Source organism: Lates calcarifer, linkage group LG6 (genome assembly GCF_001640805.2).
Source record: "Lates calcarifer isolate ASB-BC8 linkage group LG6, TLL_Latcal_v3, whole genome shotgun sequence".
NCBI classification, from domain to species: domain Eukaryota; kingdom Metazoa; phylum Chordata; class Actinopteri; family Centropomidae; genus Lates; species Lates calcarifer.
This window is the reverse complement of record NC_066838.1, coordinates 16,756,805-16,783,645: the sequence shown is the minus strand read 5'-3', so window position 1 is coordinate 16,783,645 and position 26,841 is coordinate 16,756,805. Positions and strand designations below refer to the sequence as shown.

Here is a 26,841-nt window from a genome sequence, read left to right as displayed (position 1 = left end):
TATTTCAGTGCTACATAGATTACAAGAAGAGAATCTGACATTGTGCATCAAAGACAAATATACTGAATTATTCTAAAAAAGCCTGACTGCAATTTTCAAAACACTCTGTCTTTGATTTGCAGATGCTTTTTAATCCAGGTCTGGAGGAAGCAGCGGGGGCCAAACTAAAAATAATTTTAGGTAATTATTTGAAGGTTTACGACATAAGCAGGCAGGAGAGGGAGAGACTATTTAAAACTCTCCTCCTCAAAATTGTCACCTCTAATATAGTGCTGTACAGAAAAATATACGCACATGATGAGTTCATTGGAATGCAAACAGTGCTGATTTCTTTTTTTTTTTTTCCCTAATTCTCATGTAAGATATCAAATATTTTTTTCAGTCGACAAGGTGAGCGGAGGATAGGGTGAGATCAAGCGTTAGCGAGAGAGAGGGAAAAGGAAGTTGAGTGCTTAGTGGCCTCAATAATGACATCAAGTGAACGCAGCAGATGTTTGCAAGGGAAGGGGATCTAAAGAAAACAAATCCTAATTCCTGCAGCTGTTTATGTCAACACACGGCATTTTCATACAAACACTTTGAAACGGCACTGCGCTATTACACTGAGCCTTTACACAGTCATATATTATCCTTATATTACAGAATAATCCAGCGAAATCCTTAGTCAGCCAGCCAGCCTCCGTGTCGTATGCAATATAAGCATTTCAAATAGTAAAGCATGGACACTGATCACAGATGAATGAGGGAGAGAGGGAGAGAGAGTGTGTGTCTGGGCAATTCTCATCAATAAGGAATGAAGCAATTAAGCTAATCTCAGACTGAAGGTGCCCTTTCTCTTTTACCTACCCATAGCTCTTCATGGAAACCAGCACCAACTGGACTTCATGGAACAACAGCCACACCACACAGTAATAGTCCCTAAACTTGAAGTGGTACAAATGGCAGAGCCCTAAACCCTTCACCTTTGATTTAGAGGGATAATCCAACAATCACAGTGATATCTAGTGTTGCGATGGCTGGTGTTTTCTCATTCGACACAAGTCTTCTAATATGCGTCAAGCAGGAAACAAGAATACAAACTATGTCATACCTAATCAATAGCTCTTTCCTGTTCTCTTTCCCCACATTGCAATGCTGTGAAACTGTGTAATTAGAAACTTTAAATAGAATTGTACATCCTTTTCTAATGCCTTTGCTCTCCCATATGCCTGTACATCTGATTTGGATCTTCTTCTGCAGGTGACAAAATCTTGGACTTAAGGAGACTTAAGACTTAAGTAGACAAACTCTTTTAAGCCCACACAGATCCTGTGTATTTTTGACCCTGACTTGGTCAAAGAAAAAAACAAACATACACAATAACAGAAAAACAGAAAAAAAATTCTTACTTCAACAGGTTTTTCATGGTGCGAACTTCTGGGCATCATGTGGTGAAAATTGAAGATCCCACTCCCACAATTAAAATATCACACCACCACCTCCTCCCTTCCTCCTCCTCCAAGACCAACGATGACCTCACTAAACCTGTTCAGCACCCCAACCCTAGAACACACAGAAACCAAGTTCTGCAAACTGAGTCAACACACAACAACACAAACACATCCTGATTGTCACACTCTATCCCACTTCGTCATGTCAGCCCACTGGTAACATGATCCTCTGCTGCTAAATAGCAAGGTCAGCCCTCTGAAGGAGACCCAAATAATTTATAATCTCATAATACAAAGACGCTCAACTTCCTACTCCCCCCCCCTCACCCTCCCACCACTCTTCTCCATTGTGAGCCCAGCGCTGGATCCCCAGTTGAATGTGGGTATAAATGGTGGGTTTTTGGCTAGCACCGGGTGAGTCTACATCAGCGGCAACTGTACACTTCCCCTAACCTTTAGGTGAGAAAATTCCTCTTTCGGTAATGGCTGCTTCTCCACAGCCAGACTTAAACTCTACCTTCTACCACAAAACAGAAGCAATGCGACTGTCCAACAGGCTTAATAGATCCATTTATTTTGTGGGAGTATGACTCTGAAGATCAAGACAAGATGTACTTAGGCGCTGTAATAAAGTCTGACTGCAGGTCACAAAATCTGGGACTTAGGACACTTGGAGCTAAACAGACAAACCCTCATAAGCATGTATGGATGCTCCGTCCTCTCTGCCTTTCTTTTCCTCGTCTCTCTCTTGTTCTTTTCCCTCCCTCTTATTACCCCTCTCATCTACCACTCCCTCTCTCCGCTTTTCCCTTCCACTCGCCCTTTCCAGAAGGTCCTTCCCTAAACCCCAGAGAGAGAGAGAGAGAGAGAGAGAGGGAGAGAGAGAGGGGGGAGGAGCCAGGGATGGCGAGGACGCGCTGGTAATCCGTGCAGTGACCCAGGTCAATTCAATTATCCTGTTTTCTTTCGCTGTGCGACGCGTGTGCCCATTTCACAGCCGACTCCCTTAATGCGCCCAGGATTAGCTTCTCTTACTTTTAATGATCTACCTATCGACGCCTTGGGCCCCATCGTGTACGCACGCGCACACACACACACACACACACACACACACACACACACACACACAGGTAAGTGTTTTTTATGTATTAGTTTTGGTGTAAAAGAATTCACTAAACAATTCTGCAAGGCTGGGGATCAAGAGAGGCTTTCTCAAAATAAATATGTGTTCTTGAGTTTGTTTGTGTACGCATTTGCTTGTTTATGTGGGAGTGTCTGTTACATAAACTGCAGTAAGAAGAGGATTGTATTATCCATCTGCATTTACCCAGGCTTCACCTCACACCTCCAAGATTTGAGATAATCATCTTGGGCCTAACACGTTAGAAGCTTGCTAATCTCAACCCCAGAGGAGGAAAAGAGGTCATTTTATGCTAGTAAACTATGTGGATGGCCAACACGCATCAAAATATCCGCATGAGATTCAGAGCATTAAAGCACACAAGCCCTGTAAAAGTGTGGCACGTCACTCATGCTGCACTCGAGTTCAACAAAAGTCAACAAAAGCATTTAGATCACTCTCACAGTAAATGCTGCCCCGCTGGTAAGAAGGTGTCTTTTAGGGGAAAAGCACAGAGTAATTAGATCCTGCTGTAGTTTAGGTGTTGAGATGACACTTTCACCCAATTATCTAAGCTAATCTTATTATCTCACCAGTCATTCACTAATTACATGACTGGATAACTAAGCAAGTAGGCGCTAACATTACAAAACTGAGGCAACTGTAGGAAACTCTTAAGACTCAAAGTCATCAAATCAGCACCACAGAGTCCTTTCCAAGATGGAAGTGCAGGTCTGTTTTCTTTTGGCCTGCATCCATCCTAGCAATTTCGAAGAGACAGTTCAAGTTAATTCCACCTGCTGCTGTGACATTAAACTAATAATCTAACCAACAAATCCACTCTAAAAACACTATCTGGACCTGAAAACACAGGGTATGCTTTCATCATTGCTGCTGATGACCCAAATCTACTGCACTGTCAGTTTTGTTTATATACTGACTAAAAATATGCACCAGCACTTTCCACTTAAGTCTGGAGACAGTAAACAACATAAGAGGCAGGTTTGTCTGCCTTACCTGGGATGTCCTGTCCGTTGTAGTTCCATCCAGCCACAGCCAACATGGAGGGCAGAGGAGATCCAGGCCTACTGTCCCTGTCTCTCTCCCTGTCCCGCTCTCTGTCCCAGTTCCTCTCAGCCTGCTGGGTAATATGTCTGACTGTGTCCTTGTTCTTCCTGTTCTTCCTCCGCCCTGACCCCGATAGGGGTTGCCAGGGCCCCTCTCCGCCTCCTCCGGCGGCGCCCCCAGTCCCTTGCTCCCCTTGGCTCTGGGCCGCCCCCCTGGGAGTGTCCCGGGGATGAGAAGAGGAGGCGGGGGACACCTGTTCCTCTTTGACGGTGACGGGCCTGTAGTCATGTGGCCAGGCGGGCTGGGAGTCGTGGCAGGCTTCCTCCTGGCTCTCATGGCTCTTTGGGGGTTCTTGGTCCTCCTTGCCATACGTGCTGCCTCCCTCGTGGCAGCTGGCGATGGCCGAGTCCCCAGAAGAGTTGGCTGGGCTGGTGCGCCGCGCCAGCCAAGGGGAGGTGCTGCGACCAGACATGATGGAGGCCAGGGCTTCCGAAGCCATGCCCACAATCCCGCCTCCTCCTCCTAAACCCGCTCCTGAAACACCTCCTGCTCCAGCTATACCCACTCCTCCTCCACCTCCGCCACCTCCTCCACCTATGCCGGCAGCAGCGACAGCTCCCATTTCGAAGTCAGCCAGCTCGTCGGCCATCTCGGAGCGGATGCTGATGTCCAGCGCGGCCTTGATGAAGCTGTGGCAGGCCTGGACAATGTCTGTCATCTGCAGGTAGCTGGCGGCTGACATGACCTCAATCACATTCTTACTGGTGAGAGCGAGGTGCGCTGAGTACATGAAGTCCAGGATGGCTTTGAAGCCGGTCGCTGTGACGATGTCCAGGTGAGTGACAGTAGTCTGGTGGTGAGGCTCTGCCCCTTTTTTAACCTGAAATTTAAGGAGAAGGAGTGTTCACAGCAGAATCCTTTTGTTTACTTAATCTCCACAGGATAATAAACCTTTTTTTAAACACAACTTCTGACATTGGTTTATCAGCTGAAAAACACACTGAGCAAAATCACTATGATCTGACCAAAAAAACCCCAAACAAGTGCTTAATCAAGTCCCCTGACCCGCCTTATCCAGGGTGGCAGTCCCTCACCTGGCAGTAAAGAGTCTTAAAGTAGCGCGAGGAGCCCAAGAGGACGTTCTTATGGGCCTTGAAGATCTTTCCGTCCACAATGACACAGGCGTCACAGAGGATGCCGTGCTGCCTCTGCTCATTGAGCTCTCTGAGGAGCTGACGGTAGTGAGAGGAGATCTCCATGTCCTCCTTCCTGTTGTTCATCTGTGTAGCTGAACAAAAGCCTCTCCTCCAAACGTCTGCTGGGAAATGAAAGGAGACACAAAAGAAATAAACTTAGGATGTATCAAGATATTCTAAGTATATAGTATACAGTAGCATTAAATGTACAGTGTGGGAACTTGACTGGACAGCAACAGAAAGATAAAGTGCAGGAGCAATGAAATATGAGCCATTTTGCAAATTTCAAGGACATAAAACAAGATTTATGGCAACATATTCGGGCTTTTCTCCTCTAAGTCCATATATAGGGCTTATGGCTGTAGCTATATACAAACCCTTTTGCTTAAAACGTTGATTTCATAATGTAAGGTGTGTGTGGTGTGGGGGGGGGGGCGCAATAAGCAAATTTAGTTGAACCACTCCTTTAAAGACGAGCCAGGGTAAGGATATCTCAGTAATGACTGTGACATAAAAACAATGACATCAATAGAAACCACATCTCAACTGCTGTAGTTTGATGTCTAAAAACAGCCCAGTAACAAATAGTCAAAAATCTGTCTTTAAACCGTGTCTGACAGGTTCATTTGTGTGTGTGTGTGTGTGTGTGTGTGTGTGTGTGTGTGCGCTCATTAAAAATGTCAGTTAAAAAGCACAACACTTTCTCACAAAAACAGTTTAGAAGGAGAAAAACACCTCGTTTAATACAGACCACTTTACCATTAAAATTTATCAATAAACATGGCCTCAGATCCCTTTTTTCCCCCCGTTCATCTCGTTTCAACTGTGAATATTCAATCATCTGTCTAGTTAAGACGAAAGTTCACTCTTGAACCTTCACCTCAGCGTTTCTGATCTCGCTCGGTTCGGTCTTGGTTGTGAACACAAAGTTTTTTCTGAGAACTACTGAGAGAAGACCTGTAATGACAATTTGTGGAGCTGTTCAGCTGTCAGTGAATGAATATCCAATTTTCATAATTCATTGACAGGATTCATAGTGACATTATAGAGACACTAGCATATTTTATTGTTGCACTCACCAAATAAATGAGCGAGAAAGATTTGAATTTTTACAATCTATTAGTTTCTTTATTTCTGGCTTCTGGGCTAACAAAAATTGATAGATATAACTGGGGTTTGCTTGAGTGTAGACAGAATATTATTCCTTGTTGTGTTTTTTGTTTTGGGCTGTGAACAAGTTAGATGACATGGAGGCATTTTGAGCTCCTACACAACAGAAGGGATACAGGTGAAGGCTACACAGAGAGTGGAGAGCAGAAGGAGACAAAAGAAGATGTGAACATCACTATGTCGAGCCATTCAACAAGGTGGAGGAAAAACAAAGAGAAACCACATAAGCCCTAACAAACACACACACACACACACACACACACACACACACAGATAGAGAAAACGAAGCAGAAGATGAACACACACACACTCAGGCAGTGCATTAGCCAGAGCATTAGCAGCCGCCGCTCCCACTCTCGTCTCGGTGAGGGCTAAATCGCGGGGACGCGGAGTGTTACCAAACGCAGCAGTGATTTGTTTTGGGAACGCCACAGCTGTCAGCTCTCATGGGCCATTCTGAGACATGACAGCTCGGGTTGGCCAAGGTGACAGCAGCGTTTGCTCGGGGGCCGGCACACTTCAGGTCATGTTTAGCAAAGCTCTGCTCAACCTGATGGCTTGTAAGATCAGATAAATCCACAGTGTCTCCCACGTCCACTTGGACAAACACACCTCCCGTGAACGGCAGTAGATGAGCGGATGGAGTGATGGCGACAACTGCTGAAGCCAAAGAAAAAAAAAAAGAAAGAAAAAAATGTCCTGAGTCTGATCAATGCTCGGCTGGCTCACGAACATTCACTTTGATTGGTGTTTCCTTAAGTTAAAGAAAAAATTGCGAGGAGGAAAGAAACTTGCGTATGAATGCAGAATAACTGTGTCCCTCAGAGTCTCAAAAGGCAAGTTTTGACGCAAGTTTTTTTTATCCTCACACATTTCACTGAAAAAAATCTATTGGTGGTCTAACCTTGAGATATTCTTTCCTTTCTGCGATGCCCTGATGGAGGCATTGAGAGTCCTAACCTCTCACCCCTCCTCCTCTCTGCTCTTCATTTCTCAGGGCCACTGGCACAATTGTATAGCCCAGTCTATAGGCTCCTTCTCAGAGCCACATAAAACACAGAGGAAGTCATTTATTCACTGAGAAATACCTCAATACCCTGCTATTCCTCATTTTTTCTAGCCGATGTGAATGGCGAGATACAGGGGTCACTGTACAGCAGATGCCAATCAGGAGCTCCTATCTGAGACATGCATCCACTGGTAGCAGTGAAAGAAAGCCAGCTACCACCAAATCAGCATCTGGAAGAAGACAGCCATTGCTCAAGTGCTGCATTCAGGGTCCTCCAGCTCTCTCCCCATTTCCATCTTTGATACCATTTTCAATATCCCGGTATCAATGAGGAGCAACAGTGACAAGCAACATGCTAATGAAAGCCACGGCAATAGATTACTAGGAGAATTGAGTTTAAAGGGTCAGTTCACCCAAATTACAAAAGAAAATTTTTTTCCCCCCTCTGATCTCTGGTTTTACAGGTCATGCTGATCCACCTTTGAAACTTCTGCTTCCACACCAAGTCAGTGGAGGAATTTAAATTTGTGGTGCTCACAACATTTTTAAAAAATCATTTAATCAACATCGGTTTGCGAGAGTGAAGCCGAGTTGATCAACAGAATTGATTGAATTAATTTGTCTTTTATTTTTTTGTTCCAGTTTCTCAAATATGAAAATTGAATAAAGAAAAAACTGCATCTCTTTGAGTTTTGGACCATTTGGACCATTAAACAAAATGGGACATTTTAAAACATCTTTTTAAGACACCAGCACACATTTTATAGTCTAAACAATTACTTGATTAATTGAGAAAATAATGTGTTAATTATTGGTGAAAATTATCATTATTTGCAGCCCCTGGAAGAGAGCAGTCACAAAAAAAATAATAAAAAATCCATTCACCTTTAATTTGATTGGCGTGGAGGCAGAAATGTGAGATAGATACAGTATCTCAAAACTTGGACAAATGATACATATATATTGGACAAATATATTTTATTGTAATTTGGGTGAACTTACTTTGATGCAGTTTAAGTACAGTCCTTGACAATTTTAATATTATTTATATTCAAATAACCCAGTGTGTGGGAATAAAGTCTGGTAACTGGGACCAAAGTTCATTAGAGGAACTTTTCATTCTGTGTGGTAATGCATGTCCAAAGAGTTAATGATAATGTCAGTGTGGTGCCTCTGACACGGGCCATGTTACTTAGGGAGTATTAAAGTATATTGTAAGTGTGCGAGTCTTAAGTTTGTGTGTATGTGGCCTGAATGTGTGGCTAGGATTGCAACGCAAAGACATGTTAAATGGTGCCTCAAATTTAACAAAAACAATGATCAGTGGAGGGTAAAACAACAGAAAAGGACTGAGAGAAACAGAGAGGGAGAAGTCTAATCAGATTTATTGCTTCAACAGACTCAGAGACGTACTGAGTTAGAGAAGAGGAACTTTAATGGAATGCGCTTTGACCTCTAAACTCTTTGCTTGCCTAATTGGCTTGTTTAATTTCAGCATGTCCAATTCCCTCTAGTCGGAGAACCCTTTTCCAGAGGAACCAATCCCAGTGCTACCCCTACTGTAGTACATAAACACCCACAAAATCTCTCCAGTTTTTATTCTGACTTTTCATTTCCTCAAAGAGCTCCATCCATCTTACCCCATGAGCCCAGACCATCAGGAGGATCATCCCCCACCCCACCCCCTCTACCATGTGAGTACAGCCTTGATTTATAGCCCATTTTTTCCAAATATACACTTGACACAAGATGGGAAAGTAAGGTAAAATGAAGTTGTCAGACAATCAACTAAAGAGAGAAAGGCAGAGACTTTTGTGTCTCATCCAAAGCATTAGCAGTCTCACCAAGGCTACAGAAACTAAAGCTTGCTCTCAGGATGTCACAGAGTAGAAAAAAGCTTTTCATCCCTCTATGAAATTTCACCACGAAAAAAAGAGAGAAAAAAAAGCAAGGAAAAAGTCATCAGAAAGCAGGCTGACAGTCTGTGAGCGCTTATTTGTGGTCAGAGACGATTGTTTCAGTAAAGCATGCCACTAGAACTCCAAGTCCCTGTCACCCTTCTGAGGCCAAATCAAAAGTGACTGTCCTCCTTAACCCCCCCTTTCTCTGGCACACACACACACATAGAGTCAAGAGCCCCGTTCCCCTCAAAACACACACACACACAGACACACACAGAGTCCCTGCCCCTAAATACACAAACACACGCAAGAACTAAAAACACACACGTTCACACGCTTAGCAGAGCCGTCATGGCATCACACCCGGTTTGTCCTGGTCACATCACAGCAAAGTCACTTTAGGCCCCGGCCAGACGACTAAAGAGATGAGACGTGTGATGGAGTGAGAGAATGGGGCTTCCTCCTTCTTGTGTTTCTCTTAATGCAGCCTGTCCCTCCGAGCCACTTCTCTGCCTCCTTGACCGCACAGGACCGAGGGGAGACGGAGTGCAAGGTTCTTCTGGATCAAAGGCAGAGCGATACTTTTGTTTGTCCAGGGGTTTAACACAGGCATAGTTTTTCACAAGAGGAGGGGGTGGGGGGTCACACTGTGATTTCATGAGGTATGCAGACATCACACCGGTTGAGGATGTTATAACACGTGGAACATCTTTACACAAGGTGATAATACAAGATTACGCAACATAATTTAGCAAATAAAACTCAACTTGAGCATGCTTTCTCTTTCCTAACACGGGTCTATTGCTGCACTCCTCATTAACATTCTAGCAGGTACGAGGTTTAACTGGCTCCTTCATGTGCGTGTCAGCATCATCCGAGCTGTTTCATACACTTATTTTGAATTAAGGGATTTCTAGTTGGTCAGGGCAAATTATCATTTAGTGGCCAGCGTGCTGCTTGCAAAATTGCCACCCTCAGCTAATCACGCTACATTCAAATTGTGGCCCTCTGCCCAACAAATGTAACAATTCTGCTCATTATTTGATAAAACGACTTTGGCTGGATGAGCATGTCAAACCGAGAGAAGTGAGTTCACAGAGCCCATCATGTTAGTGGTAAAATAAATTTAATAAATAAATAAAACCCATTAATAAATAAAGAGAAAAAACAGACTGATGGCATTTTTTTTTTTTTAAATGGCAGACTGAAATTGTTTCTGCTAATGTACGCTTGCTGCAAAATAAAATAAAAAAACAAAGCTTGTGTGCATTTTTGCTAATTAAAGATCACTAGTACCAGTTTTTTTGTCATTGCACATCTGCAGTAATCCATTTTTCTTTATTAGCAGTGGGTCAAATGGCTTTGTGTATTGTGAAAGGGGTTGCCCATAGTAACAAACTACCACAGATGATTATCACCTGGAGTTTGTCTCAGCTCTGCGGACATTTAAGTGCATTTTAGCTCATTGTTTTGGTTTCATTGCCTGCAGGTTTACTGTTTTGATTCCCTCCCATGGCTCTCATCAGGCAGCTAGTGAACATTGTGGAGAACTAAGAAGTAAAAAGAACCAGATTTCTATGAAAGTTAATAATGCCCCTATCTGCTGGACAGTTTGCTGGATGTGTAAATAAGCGGCTGTGTGCTAACTTGTTTGTCAGCTTTATAAGATAATAAAAAAATGTCACTGTAAATAGGTTATTAAGGATAATAATAAACCAATGATGTAACTTAACATCTATGCAAACACTCAATTTTCCAACAATTTTTAGGTACCAATCTTCATGTACCAATACATTATCTGATTTCTACATGAGTGGATCCTCTGTTAGCAGTGAACTCCCTCCTTTTCACATCCCCACTTTAATCTTGGCGCGGTAGCTTAAAATCAGCAGGGAGGAGGACGCAGTAAAAACTGGCCAGAGACTGAAGAAGTGAATGAATGTGTGGAGGAAGGAGGAGGGGGACATGAAGTTGGGATTCAGTAGCCAAGAGCTGGCATTTATGTTGTCAACCATCCCAGCCTCATGCCGCCTCAGCTACACATTTTTATCAGTTAGGGCTAAAAAAGAAACTTGTTCCCTTTTTTGCATATTTTCTAGTAGTGACTTGCATCAGCGCACTATCATATCATAGCAGGCAGTTTCTGTGGTAAGGGCAAAACAGGTTAGCAGGTCTACACAGAATTAATTATGTATTATGTAAAGCTTTCAAAACAAAGTGAAATAAACGGTGTTAGTCTCAAGAGAAAGATATTAGGAGAATCTTTGACATGATATGCTAATATCTATGAAAAATTAAACGGCACAGGAAGAAAGAATTGGTCTGCTGGCAAGTGGAGTTTTTCCTATATAATGAGAGAAAATACTGGAGGAAATTACAGCATGCACAATGTAATTAAAATGATATTCGGCCGGACAGTGTAGATACTGCCCTTCAAACACATGACGGTATGATAGGAGACAGCTATTACTTCCCTACTAAAATCTATTAGTCTCTCTACTAAAACAAATGTGCGATAAACGTTACTGATGTTAACTGCAACACTTGCAAATATGAGGAAGTTCATTATGAGCATAGGATGAAGTTACACAGGAATGAGGCAAGGTGGAGAGTCAAAAGAGAAAAGAAAAAGGTAGAGCCAGAGAACAAGAGAGATAAAGAACAGTGAAAAACAGAGAGAAAATAGATAGAGCGGGATCACAGAGACGGCAAGGCCAGAGAGATAGAGACAGAAGATAGAAAGAGGGGGAGACAGGAAGAGAGGGTAGAGTGACTCAGGCAGCCAATATTTTTTAAACAGCTTTGCTTCCACTCAACTGGGCATCAAGGCCATTATCCCGGGGTTAATCCCCAATCCGACGGAGCTGGCAGCCTTCCGGGACAAGCCAGGGTGGCAGCCCATCAACGAGGCAGGCACGGACAAAAATAACACACACATACTCACACACATGACAGACACACACACACACACACACACACACACACACACACACAGCCAGACACAGGCAGGCATACAAGCTGCAATTAGAAAAAAAACAAAACAAAACACAACAATGCTATTAGCTGTGAATGGCTCGTTCTCAGCTTCTTTGTCCTTTATTTTCTGTTGAAAATAAACTACTGCTCATGTTTGTCTCTCATTTTATCTCTGACTCTGACTTCTTCATATCTCGCCGTACGGGTTTGTGTTGTCAGTTTTCCCTTGTCTCTTTTATCACACGCCCTCCATCTGTCCACCTTTATTTTCTCCACCTTCACCACCAGCTCTAATCATGCCACATTTTGCACCCCTACCTTGCTCTCCCTTTTTCTCTGTCCGCTCTCTGTTTCTTTGGCCGGCATCCAGGGAGCCAAGGTGGAGGAAGAGATTGACTCAAAGAAGGATAGCCATGTCATGTGGAGAGGGACCAAAGAGGATCCAGGAGGCTTAGGGAGACTTAGCACTACTCCCTTCATCCCTCGCTCCCCCACCTTGCTGCCCCCCACCCCATCCCTTCAGTCCCAACCTGCGCACATTGCCCAAAAACAATACCTGGACCCCCACCCCAACCCCTCCCTCTCTACACCTGAAGACCTCCATGCTGCTCATCGTGCTTTTTGCACATGTTCACATTCGGCACACCTGCCAATAAGCCTCCTTGCTCCAGCTTACGACACAAATGTTTACAGTTGGTCAACAGCTCCAGTCCTTCTCTGCCACCTCTCACCTTCAGCCACGCAGGTGCTAAGCCTTGAGCGATCTTATGGAAATCCACCCATAGTAAGGATGGGCCGGGATCATCCCAGAGTGACCGGAAAAAAGGTGTTGCCGCTGATGTCCTTTAGCCTGAACGCTAATGACTTAATGTCAACATCACCTCAAGTTCCTCCAATAACCTGTAAAGCGTCAGTGATACTATGACGAGCTTCAAAAAAAGGGTGAAAAATGCCACATCACCCCATCTACCTGTCTCCTGTTTGTCTTTTTATTCCTTTTTTCCTGTGTCCTCCCTCCTAGACTCTAGTGGATGCGTGTGTGTATGTGTAGTTTCTGGGCTATCTTTCTCTCTAGGCCCCTAAGCCTGCTATGTCTCCTATGGTAACTCCCTGACTGACGACCCGGGGCTTAGCCTAAATTCTCTCTCTATTAAAAGCTGTGAAATGCAAATAATGAAACATCTCATTACCACTGTCGGAGAACCCAAAATGAAAGGAGGGGGAGAGCAGGTGGGGGGGGCGCACTGTAAGACAACGAAAGAGGGCTGCACGGGAGGGGAGGGAGGGAAGGTGAGAGGACAGGGAGAAACGAGAGCGAGCGCTGGAAATAAAAAAGGAGTGGAGCGAGGGGAGGAAAGGATGGGAGAAGAAGAAGACGGGGAGGAGAAGGAAGGGAGGATGTGAAAGGCATGGGGGGGGGGGTGATAGTCAGACAGTGAGTCTTTTGTTTGATACGTGCTGCTGTTAACATAGAGAGCAGCCAGGACTATGCAAACAGGGGTGAGGCCCCGAGCTGTGAATTAAGAGGTCATTCAAATGTCAGATGACCAGAGGTGGAATCTTCCTTTTGTGTACTTCACACTAAAGTTTAGTGTAAAAACAGATCATTGCAGCTGTCATGCAGTCACAGGTAATGTATGAGCAAGTAATGTATAGTCTTCTAAAAAAGAGCCCAAAAAGAATAAGTGGTCAGTGTATATGTGTGTGTGTTGATTGATAATCATATTATGCCACAAGAGGATTATTAGTTTCTGACTCTTAATTTTTATTTTCACTTCTCCATCATTAATAACCTCAGAACTACACCACCTAAACAAAAATATATGACTGCACTTTCTCATAATTACTCAGGTTTACATTTTATGACAGGAAAGGGCTACTTGTTAAAAAAAATATATATATATTTGCGTGGTACAGGGAAGTGAAATCACCTACAGGAAGTGTCTGTATTTGGTTTTGCAGGTGGGAGGAGATTGATGTTAATGGTGGTGATGGAGGAGGGTGGGTCTCATGTGACAACAGCCAACACCACGTTGCATGGTCTCCTGGTGCAAAACCCAGTTTCATCACTGCAACGGTTTGGAGACTCATCTGCTGATGTAAAAAAAAAAAAAACCCTGATATCATGGAGGGGGGAGTTTTAAGGTGTGACGCTGCCTAATAGCAGGATTAGTTCCTGACTTCTGGGAACTGTGTGTTGTGTAAAGGTTTTTTCTGGTCACAAATGCATCATATTTCTTTTCCCTTTTGCTTTCCTAACCAGGGTTGTTAGTGTTCAGCCTGGTCTTACCCTGTAAATGTCATATTTAAATATAAACTAATGTTTTTGTTTTAAACAGCCTGGGGTTTTTTTGTATTTTTATCTATTGATTATGATAACACTGTACATCACCTAACACTGCAATGCAAATGCTGGGATAGTGTCCAACATGGGAGAAGTCAGATTATCACAAAAGAAACTTACTTTAAAAATGTTAAAATTAGTATCCAAACTAACAACTGTTAGCATTCAATAGATTTTGCAAACAGGCATTCTAATTAAACTTTGACTAAATGTACTACATACACAAAAAAGCACAAGGTTGTCTGAACATTACACCTACATTAACATGCGGCTGTATCAGCCTCCACTCCTCTGAAAAGGTTTTCCACAAGACTTTGGCACCTGGCAGCAGGGATTTACTCCCATTCAGCGAAAAGAGAATTAGCGAAGTTGTGCACGGATGTAGGGCGATAAGGCCCGACTTGCAGTCGGCCTTCTGGTTCTTCCACAAGGTGTTTGATGGGGTTGAGCTCAGGACACTGCATGGACCATTCAATCTTTGTCACACCTAACTTGAACAGCATTTCTTTGTCAAGTTGAAACAGGAAAAAGTCTTCTCTGAAATTGTAGCTACAAAGTTGGAGGCACACTATTGTCTCAAATATCATTGCAGGCTGAAGATTTTTCATAAGTGGAGGTAAGCAACCTAACCTGTGCTGTAAGAACTCCAGAGTTAAAGTACAAAAATATATGTAGACAGGGCTGTCCACATACTTTTGGCTATATAGAGTACTTGAGTTATTTAAAAAAAATTGCTATGCATATCACACAATGTGGGAATATAACTCATATTTTGGGTGACTGCTCATGTTCCTTATCCTGTTGGACAAGATCACAGCAATTTGACTTTTGGCCATCAATAAGGACGACTGCCAAAAGTTATAAAACCTACAATATTAAGACCCAGGCTGTAAAATTAATTCTCCCCTTATCCTTCTATGTTGCTTCTACATCCCTCAGTTTCACTAATTTTCTGTCACTTGGCAAATCTGAGTTGTGTTTTGAAAAGCACCAAATGGCTTTGTGGCTTAGGCGATGATGACAATATAAGGCTACGGATGGGCTCACATTTAACACCCATTCTGATCTGTCTCTGCCAGCAGGCCGCTCAGTGTGTGTGTGTGTGTGTGTGTGTGTGTGTGGTTGTCCAGACCCTTTCATAGGTCTTAACACAAAACCTGTCACAGCAAAAAAGCAACCTGTCACGACTCAGCTAGACACGACTGTATACATGACTGTACCGCACAGAAGACAAGCAGCCTGTTCCCGAGCTGTTAAAACAGTCACTGCAGCCACCAGCTCCAAAGGTCTCAGACAAGAGTACGCACGCGCACGCACGCACATGCGCACACACACACGCATAAAGCAAGTAAACAGTATGGAGGAAATGAAACAATGGGTTACCAGGAGAAAGAAAATGTAAAAAATTAACATATGGTACGATAATATAAGTCGTAAAGGGATAATGTCTGAGGACTGAAAGCTAATTGTTGTTTGTTAACATGTGTGGTTTTTGAATGTGCAAGTGAATGACTGAATGATGGTGACTCACTGCTGGTGGCCAGTCGCTATCTGGTGCCGAGGCGGGTGTCCAGAGAGTGTGTCTGTGTGTGTAAGGGTAACTTGGTGTGACTGTCGCTCTGTCAGACAGCAAACAGAGGCATCTTTCTCAAATCCACACTGGGCCGCGGCTTACAATGAGCTCATGCAAAGAGGGGAGCAAAAAAGCCACAAGCTTAAGTATGTACTCACAAGTTCAACAGGCACACCCTCCACCCCCCCCGTGCAAATATTAAGCGAGACTCCCAGCTAATCTAATTCACAAACACTCCACAGCACACACAAACAAGAACAACACATATTTTTACTACATTAACTTGTCCCTCAACATGCAACATTCACTTACGACTAATGTTCCCGCAACCTACCGCACAACAGCAACTAAGCAGCACAGCAATTTACATATAGATAGAGAAGTGTTTATAAAAACACATTTGTATATAATAGCCTGAGGCTGCGTTGTCACTCATCAAGCTGATCAAAAAGCAGCTACTATACAACGCTGATGAATCTCGGAGAGCTTTTGCGAATCTGTCCTTCAACGGCAAGAAAAAAAGGAGGTGAGATAAAGGAAGAGAAATCAAGGGGAGAGGAGCATCTAAATATAGAGAGACTCACATTTTGGAGTCAGAAAAGAGACAGTGAAGGGTAAGAAAGAGGAAAGCAGACAGAAGATGCAAGAGGGAGAGGAAAAAAAAAGAGGGAGAGGAAGAGAGAGAGATGGGGAACAAATAAGAAAACAATAGAGATGGAAGGAAAGTGGAGTTGAAGCTGCAGGAGAAGAATAGAAGACAGAAGGAATGAGATCGATGGTTGCAGAGCCCTCGGCGGGTTTCTTATCTGCTGTTGCGTTTCTTAGTGGACTACTGGAGAACTGGACGTGGTGGACATTCAATTTTGTCTGCGCGACTTGAGAATTCAATATACTGCACACTGTATCACCACAGACAGACAATGTGTAGTGTCAATAGTGAGGGCTCTGCCCCTTCAGTGATCTTTTCGACAGTTTCAACACACTTTCACTGTGGTCTGTCTGCTGACTAAGTTCTAATAGTAATCTGGGAAGATGCAAAATCATTGAGGTTCTTGGTTTTCTTTGTCTCCGTGCTGTGCCGTGTTTGGCTGTTCACTGAGAAATTACTGCGACTTAATGCTATGTTGTCTAAAGCTAGTAACAAAAAAATTCAAGTCACATCTCAAGTTTTTTGCTGGAATGTAATTGCTTAAAACAAGCAACTTTTTTTGTTGTTGTTGAAGGATTTTACATGGACAGCGGTGTGGCTCCAGGCTACCACGTCTGTCCACCGTGATTGACGAAGAGCGAGGTTTAGCCAGACAAATGCCTCACCTGGATCCTCACTTCTGTCCTGAGCTCTCCTCTTCTGTCATCCTTTCTCTATCCCCCCACCCCCTAGCCCACGTCCTCCCCCCTCCCTCCCCTCCTCCTTATCTGTCTGTCTTTTCACTCTTGAGCGTGTTTACTCGAATGCGGTTTGACGTTTGACTGTCACCTGTTGACTAACATGAAGGGCTGCCATGGCTTGCAGGCTTTTTTGGAACTACTGCTACTTTTCCCCCCTGGCAGTGATGGAAAGAACTGCAAATTCACGTACAGTAGTGAATAGTAGCATAGCCAGACATAAGAGACACAAAGAGAGAGAGGCAGAGACAAAAGGACCACTGTGTAAACTCTCATGATCGTGCTCGCCATTGCTAAGGACAACACCCACCTTGGAAACCTAATTTTGAAGAAGTCACACATTCCCACATTGTGAGGCAGTGCCAGTATCAGGTGTCCGTCCAAACCACCAACCACCAATCAAACCGACAACACCCCCCCCACCCCCACCCCTTCGTGACACACCAGCGCACACACCAAAACAAAACCGAGTGAGGATGGGGGGTGGGGTGGGATAGAAGACAGGAGGGAGGGGTGCGGGGGTGAGGAAGAGAGAGAGTAAAAAAAAAAAAAAAAAAGAAAAAAGAAGAGGGCAAGGGAAAGAGCCAGCCAGAGACAAAGGCAAAGAGAATGACAATGAGTGAAAAGAGGAAGAGTGTGGGGGGAAAAAAAAGAAGAAAATACAGGGGATGAGATGAGGTGAAAAGCGCACTGCCAGCTCACCGTGTGCATTCACAGAGCGAGAGGAGAACAAAAAGACAGAAACAATGAGACTTCCATGTATACGCATGTTTCGGTGTGTGTGTGTGTGTGTGTGTGTGTGTGTGTGTGTGTGCTTGTGCAGATGCAACACTGGGAGGAGTGGAGAGTAGGCCGTTGGGGAAATTTGCCCCTCACCACTGAAAAGGGGATGTGAACTTACTCACTTCTGTTCACATTTGGATTGGCTTCACGTCTCGTGTTCATAAAGGGAACCACACTAACGCAGGAGAGCTCGTAAAATGTCCAGCAACAATGACAAAGCAGCACTTTCATCGCGGATTTATAAAGTTCACGAAATGATACATACTAAGAATGAGTCTTTCAGTGCTGAAAACGCCTTTTAATTTCAAAATCACCCACACCCTCTTTGAGACATCACCCTCTAACCTCAAGAGAGAAGTTGTTCTAACTTGGACGGCTCAACTTTGCAACTAATGGTGCATCAGGCCAAAAAATGTTTGTGTTTTACCAGGAAAACTGGACCTGTCGTCCATTGACGCGAGCTGTTGCATTAACAGGATGTATAAATATGAGCTAGGGTCAGGGGGAAGGATAAAAATGAGAAAGGGAACAGGGAGAGGGTAAAAATGAGAAAGGGAGTAGAGGAAGGGTAAAAATGAGAAATGGAGTAGGGGAGGCCACAGGAGGCACCTGGCCCACTTACAGCAGAGGAGGGGGTGGTGGAGGAGGAGGAGAGGTGGAAGATTAAGGAGTGGGAGGGAAAAAGAAAAGGAGAAGGTGGAGGAGGAGGAGGGAGGGAAAAAAGCGAGGGAGGGAGATGCAGCTGGGACGGAGCAGAGGGCACAGGGAGGACGGGGGCCAGGGTGAAGTGAAGGAACGGGAAAAAGGTGAGGAGAGAAAAGGATGTGAGATGAGGAGGCAAGAGGAAAAAAAAAAAAGAACAGATGAAATAATGGGAAAGGGGGGAGAAGGGCAGGCGGGAAGTGAGAGCAGGAAAGAAAAGAGAGAGAGACAGAGAGGAAGAGGGAGAGGAGGGTGGGGGCTGGAGAGAAGAAGAGGTGGCCTTGTGATGCCGAGAATGGAGGTGGTGTATGTGTGCGCGGGATGAATGTGTGGCTTTGTGTGCGTGTGGGTGTCTAAAATTATGACGAAAAACTAACACCTCACCCAAAGTATGAATAACCGACCACAACAGGCCAATGTAGGTTCAATCTCTTCTCCCAGCACATTCGAGCAGCCTGCCTATACCACTAATATCCCACTAATACCACCCACAGTCCTCGCTCCACCTCACATCAATGAATATTTCATGTCCTGATGGCACTTTTAAAGCAAAAACTAATTAGCAAATCCAAGTTGATCTGGCATTAGTCATATCAGGCCAATTAAAAGCCCAGTCCTACTGTACATGTTAATGGCAGCGAAGTGGAATAATTGTATGTTGAGCAGGGGAGAGAATGTTAAACAGGCCTTGTTAGCAGCACTTTAGCACTCTAGCCTGAGTCCATGGCTGGATTACAAAACTCTACAAAGCAGGATAATGCTCATCAGAAACACACACACACACACACACACACACACACACACGCCGAGGTGCGCGCACACACACACACACACACACACACACACACACACTCACACACGCACACATCTTTGAAAAGCACCAAAATGAAAACTCCATCCATTAATTAGAGTGTCGCCATCAATTCCATGGGGTCAGGTCTGATACTTATAGCAAAAGAAGAGAAATATTTCCAGGGAAAATGATGGTTTTATGCCTCAGTAATAATATTAAACAGGGATCCAAATATTGGCAGAAGCTCACAGGTCACATGTTATGCAGTATTAGTGGGAGAAAACCATTTTTCTGCTCCACACTGTGTTTCTGTGGTCAGCGCCAGTCAACATAAGGTTGTAGAGACAGCGTTTGTGTGGTACTGAGTAGAGAAAGGTGTTGGTTTGTATTTGAGTGTTTCCAACCTTCCCTCTGTGTGTTTTTTTTAAATGCGGGAGTTTAGATTGAGACAGACAGCACTGACACACACAGACTAAACTGTGCTGCACAAAAAAGCGACAGAATAACAAGGGCTAGAACTCTTTTGGAGTGGATGTCTGTTTCATCACCCCACCACCACCGCCACTACCTCCTCCTCCTTTTTCTCCCCATTCTCTCTCCTTCACGTTTTCCTCTTTCCCTTCCTCTCTCTCTCTGCCTCCCGTCTCTCCTCTCTCTCACCTGAGCTTTGATATGGAAATCTCTCACCAGCCAAAGCCCGAGGCTAGTTGACTGTTTCTAAAGATGTATTTGCTCAAAGCCGCTCAATTTCTCATCAAATGCTCACACTGTGTGTATAAAAGACAAATTCTTTCACTGGGAAAATAACAACTAACAACTGCGTACTTATACAAAGCTTTCAGCAGTCTGCAAACCCAGGCTTCAACAAAGAGGTTTTTCCAAGCCCAAACCTTAAAGCTCTTAATAGCTTATATAAATTTGACTAAAAAGATGGTGACCTTTCTGCAAAGTGTAGGGCTGAGAACGCTAACTATCTTGTCGATAAGAGTACTTCGAGTGAGTGTGTGTGTGTGTATGTGTTCAGTTTTTTTTTTTTCCTTCTGGTTTACCAGTCCAGCACTGCCAGGTAATTATACTGCATTAAGGATGCCCAACCTCCAACTCTACAATACTGAGACAAATAAAGTAACAACTGGAACTGTTCAAGGACAAACAAAACAATTTCTAAAAGATTTAGAAATAAACAAATAATTTTGGAAAGTCAGAAACTCTATTTGGGAAGACACAATGTTTAGTCAGTCGTGCAAATAACAAATAATCAGTCCCATGTCAGCTCATTACTGGAGTAGCAATATCAGTGACTGACGTTTCAAAAAGTGCTATTGTGTGAATCAGGCAAATCAAGGTGATCGTATAAAGATTTTTCTGAACAGGGAAACTTAAAAAATTCCGACATTTCTTTTATGATTCTTGCTGAAATATAAAGGTTTCAGTCAGAATATCTTAAAACATGAGGTGATTCGCAGCTGAAAAATTATGGGAGCAAAATGAAAATGTGACATCTTGAACACAAGAAGCACACTGCTGCTAACTTTCTGATCTGTACCGAGAGACATAGAGCACTTATCAGAAAGCTGCAGAGGTAAGAAAATAGATACAATTTCTATCTCTTGCTTTGTTCTTTCATTAACAACTGACAGAAACCTAACTGAAAGGATAATATGTGCATGTTGTCTCGCTGGCTTGCATTACCTGACGTGTGAAACAACTGCCGTCATCACTTTGCTTGTTGTTGTATTTGTTTTGACAGCATCTGAGCAAGTGAAAATGTACAGGATATAAAACCAACAATTAGGAGTGCAATAAGCAGGAACAAGAAAAAGAGGAGGACGAGGGACTGATTAGATTTCCAGGCTGCCCCCAATTTTGGATGTGGATGCAACTGATAACTGATGTTAGAAAATGTCATAAGTTCCAGAAAATAACTCATGATATTGATAAGCATTGTGTGATCATGAGGCTCCGGGTTGGAAGGAGCCGATCTGCTCCGCATTCCTAAATAAAAGAAAAACACACCCCGATGAAAGCACACAAACTGAAATCCCTCATCTGTTTCCTCAGGAATGTGTGATCCAAAAGGTGTTTTGCAATATCAACAACTTCAATGAAAAAAAAAAAAAAGAATTCTGACATCTTGCCATTTCCACTGCACTGAAAAACCCCTTGCATTTTATTTTTAGCAGCAATCAAATTATGATTTTTTGCTTCTGGACATTAAATTCTTCGATGCAGATTAGGGGAAAAAAATGGGAGTGAAAGCTGCAAATTACCTTCCAATTTAAAATTCAGGGACAAAAAAGAACAAAAGAAATGAACAAGAGAGCTTATTGCTTTCATTGACATCCCATCATGCGCACAGGTGCGTGCTTGCAGACACACAGCTATGAAATATTAACACCCACGTGAAAAGACAAGTGGGGTGGTGGAGAGTATTTCTGCATGTGTGTGTGTGGTTTGAGGTGGGGATGGCTTAAACTCACCTGTCCTCTTTGCTGATGACTGGGGGGGGGTATGTCAGGTAGGTGGATAGGAGGACAGCTGTTAAACACACACACACACACACACACACACACACACACACATCCCCCACAGCATCCGTGTAACCCCATGGGGATTAGGAACACCTGTATTCAGCACTGCACAATGAGCTATAGAAGCAGTTAAGCTAAAAAGCCTTGGGAGTTATTAAGGGATGGGGGATGGAGATGGTTTGGATCCATAGGGGGGTTAATGTGTGCCAAACTGTCTTAACACAAAATCAGACGTGAGAATGATAATATTCACAATATGACAGATAAGAAAAAAAAAAAAAACAGAGTTGTCAGAAAACTCCAGAGAAACGTGGCGTGTCGTGTGAGATGTGTACATGCGAGTGTAAACGGTTCATTTTGCAGTGTGTTAGCCAAACAGGTGTTCCCATTAACAAGTGAGCTCCGAGGGGGGATCGGAACAAGAGAGCTGGCAGAGAGAGATGGAGACAGAGAGATGAATGGAGTACAAGGTTGCTAACAGGGAAAAAATGTGTCTTTATGGAGCATTTGCCCTCTTTTCTCTATTTCTGGCAGATGTAGATGAGGTAAACTTGCCGTACAGTTCATTGTCATGTTGTCTACGTAACACGCACACACTCTTGTGAGGGGGCTGCATCCCCAGGGTTTGCGCAGCTGAAGCCAACTAACCTGCTACCACACAGATCAGCCCACAACCTGCATGGCAGCAGTGAGCACCACCTACACACCAGCAGGCTTACACACACACACACACACAAACACAGCAAAGAGGCAAGTGTCACGAGCTCCAAACCTGACTACCACCCAAACTTAGCCCCCTCGTCTCATTTTCTCACCCTCCTTTCACACCTTGCTCCACCTTTGCTGCTAATATACAGAGTAACAACCTCCAACCACCTTCAACAAACACCACACTCAACTTTGGCTTTCACCGAGAGGTAAATTTAACTTGCTTATCTGGTTTAATCAACTTTTAAAAAGGGTCCATTCATGAGAGATAACACAAGTGGAAAGTGCTTCAAATCCTCCTTTTGCAATCCCACAAGCAACACGCGCAGCTAATATTTTTCCCATCTTTCGGCCGATCTCGCCTACACTCCTCCTCCACTCATCCTTGTAGCTGTTGTCTTGGTCTGTAGTATATTTTCCCCACGGAACACACAGATGGAGAAGGTGAAGGCACACACACACACACACACACACACACACACAGGCAACACACATGTACACACTGATGTCCACTGCTCTTGTAATGGTAATACTACACAGCCCCACCTCAGGGAAGCAACCTCAGAGGGGCAGCAGGAGGGTGGGGTGGGGGTGTGGGGGCAAACACAAAGACACAAAGCATTCTGGGAGATAGTCCACGCCAAGGTGACAGTGTGGCTGGCAAGTTTGTTTGTTTGTTTTAATGTCAGAATTAAAAATGGATAGCTGAGCTTTCTTTTGCTCACGAGGCCTCAGACAAAAGGTGCACGGATGGACATGCATGAGTGCAAGTACGCAAGCGCACGCACACACAAACACACACACACACAAGCCTACAGTAATTCAATTACTGAATAAAAGACTTTGGAGGGTTTATCATATCAAGTGCCAACCCTTAACTCTGTAAGAGGAAGGACAAAACAACAACACAAATCCAGTGAGGCCTAAGACAATTTGGAAAAATCGCTAGATGGTCTCTTAATCCCAAAGATCCAGTTAGCCGATGTCAAACAAAGCAAAATGCTTAGCTCTAACTAGCTGCACACATAGTCGCAGCTGTAAACTGATAGGGAGTACTTAAAGCCAAAGTTAAAAATGGCTCGCCTGTGCTGTAAAGTTCCTCAAACTACACAAACAAATAACTAGAAACCAGAAACACAGACCATTGTGATACGGCAGCCCCCACACTGAGAGAGTCAGAGGACCTGCTGCAATTTGTATAGTGGTTTCATTCGGTTAAAGTCAGTGCAACATGGCTTTGCTATCATCTAATGAGTAACAAGAAGTGTTTAACATCATTTAACAAGGTGGAACAATTACAAAAATCTCCAGAGAAAGAAACCCCAAAGTTTGACTCGCGCTCAAAAAAAGTTTGGAAATCCCAGTGCAAAGGTAATGATTAGAGGAGGAGTGACACAGGTTGGATCTCAGTCACTTTTACAGATCATTTGTTGGGGAGGACTCACCTGGCTGCAGGCTGTATACTGGTGGTGCACGACAGCAACAGCCAGGCGCACTTTGCTGTCTAAAATACAAGAGCGTGAATGAAGTGGGGGTTGTTCCCCTCTCACATGGTAAGCATGGCAGAAAATGGAGGAAGACGGAACGGAACTGACCAGTTTGAGAGGGCAGACAGCAGACATATATATATATATATATATATATATATATATATATATATATATATATATATATATATATATGTACGCGCGCGCGCGCGCACACACACACACACACAGCATGGGAGACAGGGAGAGACGCTTTCCGCTACAGTCGCCAATAAACAGAAAACACTTGACACCACACTTTTCAACTCTCAATACGGATCAGATGATGATCAGCGGTACCTCGACAATTACAAAAAAATTACCCGAGAGCACCATCTGCAAACAAAATGCCCCCCCTCCCTTGTCTTGTCTGGTACTCTAGGGTTGGGTGTTGACGCAGCAGAAATTTCCAGCTGGAGAAATCCCCCTTTTGGAGGTTAATCGAGGGGAGCAGGAGGAGGAGGGTTTAAGCCCTCGTCTTCCCAGCTCTGAGCGCTTTCATTTTGAATCCCCTCCAGACGGCTGCACGGAGCATCACCCGTATTTTGTGTGGCACGACATGTGTGCATGACAATTCCCACCAACCCCCAATGCAACGCCGATGTGGCAATAGGTTGTCATGCCGTTCAAAACTTTGCAAATTTCACCCGGATCACCCGCTCGATCAGCTGTGACAAAACACCAACACGAGGATGATTTACGTGCCTGCAAATGTCACATAATGTACACCTGAGCATACACTGGGAGGTATTTCTAAAAGTACATCCTGGAGAAGATGCATCTGTGATGGTATATGACATTCATTCAAAATAATATTGTGCAAACAGGAAATTTATTCCCCTCCGCGTGCGCTGTTAACAACATAGAAGTATTTCCGATTCCAATTTAATCAGTTTAGTCTGCTAAATATCAAACTGTTTCCATTAGAGCAGTTAGTCTATAGATGTTCAGATACATTATAAAGTAAAGATGAACGGCATTTTTTCCCACCGCAAGACAACTGCCTGTGTTCCATAATCATCTACATAATGTGTGAGAAACGCACAATGTGCGAATCCCGTCAAGGAATGACAGCTTCTCCAAATATCAACAAGCGCAATAGACAGCTGGCTGTCACGTATGGAACAGGTAGGCGTACTTTCAGACTGTCGCCTGCTCACTCGTTCGGGTATTTAGCTGTCAAAATACACTCATGCTGTGGCTAACATGATGCAAATGGACTGGAGTAAGAAATAAAAATGAAAAAAAAAAAAACAGAAAACAGACAGACAGGCCTTCATACTGTAGCTTTTTTCCCCGATGGCCAACTATAATAGTGCTACGATTGATTGCGAAGAGTTGCATTGTGTCATGTCTCCAACCTGAGCGCCCACCAACTATCAGCTGTAGACGCGACGGCTCCGTGAGGTAGAAAACTAATTGTTGACATGATATAAAGGCATGGAAACCCTACGATGTCCGCCGCGTCTGAATGAAATCTCAAACCTGTTAAGCACGGGGAGGGGGAGCGGGAGCTGAACCGTTGATAATAAGAGAAAGGGCTACTACTAATATAAGGAAGTCAGACATACCTGTTACCCCATGGGGTCTGGGGTGGACGCGGTGTCGGTCCTTCGGAGTCCAATCTGGTGTGACAGCCTGTGAGAAGAAAGGAGGAGATGTCCAAAGCACTAGGTACTGTCCTTCCTCTCCTCTGTAATGCTTTCCTCAAGTGTTATTCCCCCTGTTTTCTCCCACTCCCCGCTCTTCTTCCTCCACCAGCCCCTTTTTTCTTTCTCTCTTTCCCTCCCCTGCTTTTCCGTGTCTTGGTATCAGGAGCCTCCCCCTCCTCCTCCTCTGTGCATGTCTAATGTCTCTCTCTCTTCCTCTCTCTCCGTCTCTCTCTACCTCGCTCGCTCCCCCCCACCCCCCAATCACTCTCTCTCTCCGTGTCCCCGTATCTCCTCTCTCTCGCTCTCTCTCGCTCTCTCTCTCTCTCTCTCTCTGGGCAGAGTCAGGAAATGAGACAACGAACACACCGCGCGTATATCCATCTGATCTAAGTCGAGTCTTATCAGAAAGACCAAGGCAAATTTTCTATAATAATAATAATAATAACAACAACAACAACAACAGCAACAATAATAATAATAATAATAATAGTAATAATACTAATAATTTAATTATGATTCGTGATGCAAGCAGTGGGGTTGTCATGAGTACTGTGTGATTCATGGGGTTTCTGGCTTGTGCGTCTGTTGCCATAGGGCTCAATAATGACCAGGGGCTTATTGTAACTTACCCCCTCTTGTGGCAACAACAAGAAAACACCAGTCATTCACACAACACAAAACCAGAAGACTGGCATTTACAGTTTGACACTGTTTGACTGGAAAACACCTTTGAGAGCCATGTGATGTGCAGCGTGCAGACAGATTTTTTTGGCAAAAACTTTTGGGTAATTCCACAACAGCCTGAACTCTCTTTTTCACACAAAATGGTTTTTTAACTTTGAAATTCATTTTAAAAAGGGTGTGGGTGGTCAGTGGTTTCCCTAAACAGCTGGAAAATAGTAAATGAACTGCAATATATAGTATTTCCTGATGTCCCTACTGTATTTACAGTGCAGGACTCAATTGGTCAAGT

At 43.8% G+C, this 26,841-nt stretch overlaps 1 protein-coding gene across 4 annotated transcripts in view; it reads right to left on the bottom strand.

Annotated features, from left to right (window-relative positions):
• Window positions 1-26,157, bottom strand: part of zbtb46 (zinc finger and BTB domain containing 46) — a 59,981-nt gene extending 33,824 nt beyond the window's left edge. The window contains exons 1-3 of one of the 4 annotated variants that reach the window (XM_018686017.2): window positions 25,788-26,157; window positions 4,713-4,936; window positions 3,568-4,498 (exon numbers count right to left, since the gene is read on the bottom strand). In XM_018686017.2, the coding sequence (XP_018541533.1) occupies window positions 3,568-4,498; window positions 4,713-4,898 (1,117 nt within the window). In that variant the 5' untranslated portion in view covers window positions 4,899-4,936; window positions 25,788-26,157. The remainder of the gene's footprint in view (window positions 1-3,567; window positions 4,499-4,712; window positions 4,937-25,787) is intronic. The other 3 variants (XM_018686018.2, XM_051071289.1, XM_018686022.2) reach the window with 3 other exon arrangements.
• Between the last annotated feature and the right edge of the window lie 684 nt (window positions 26,158-26,841).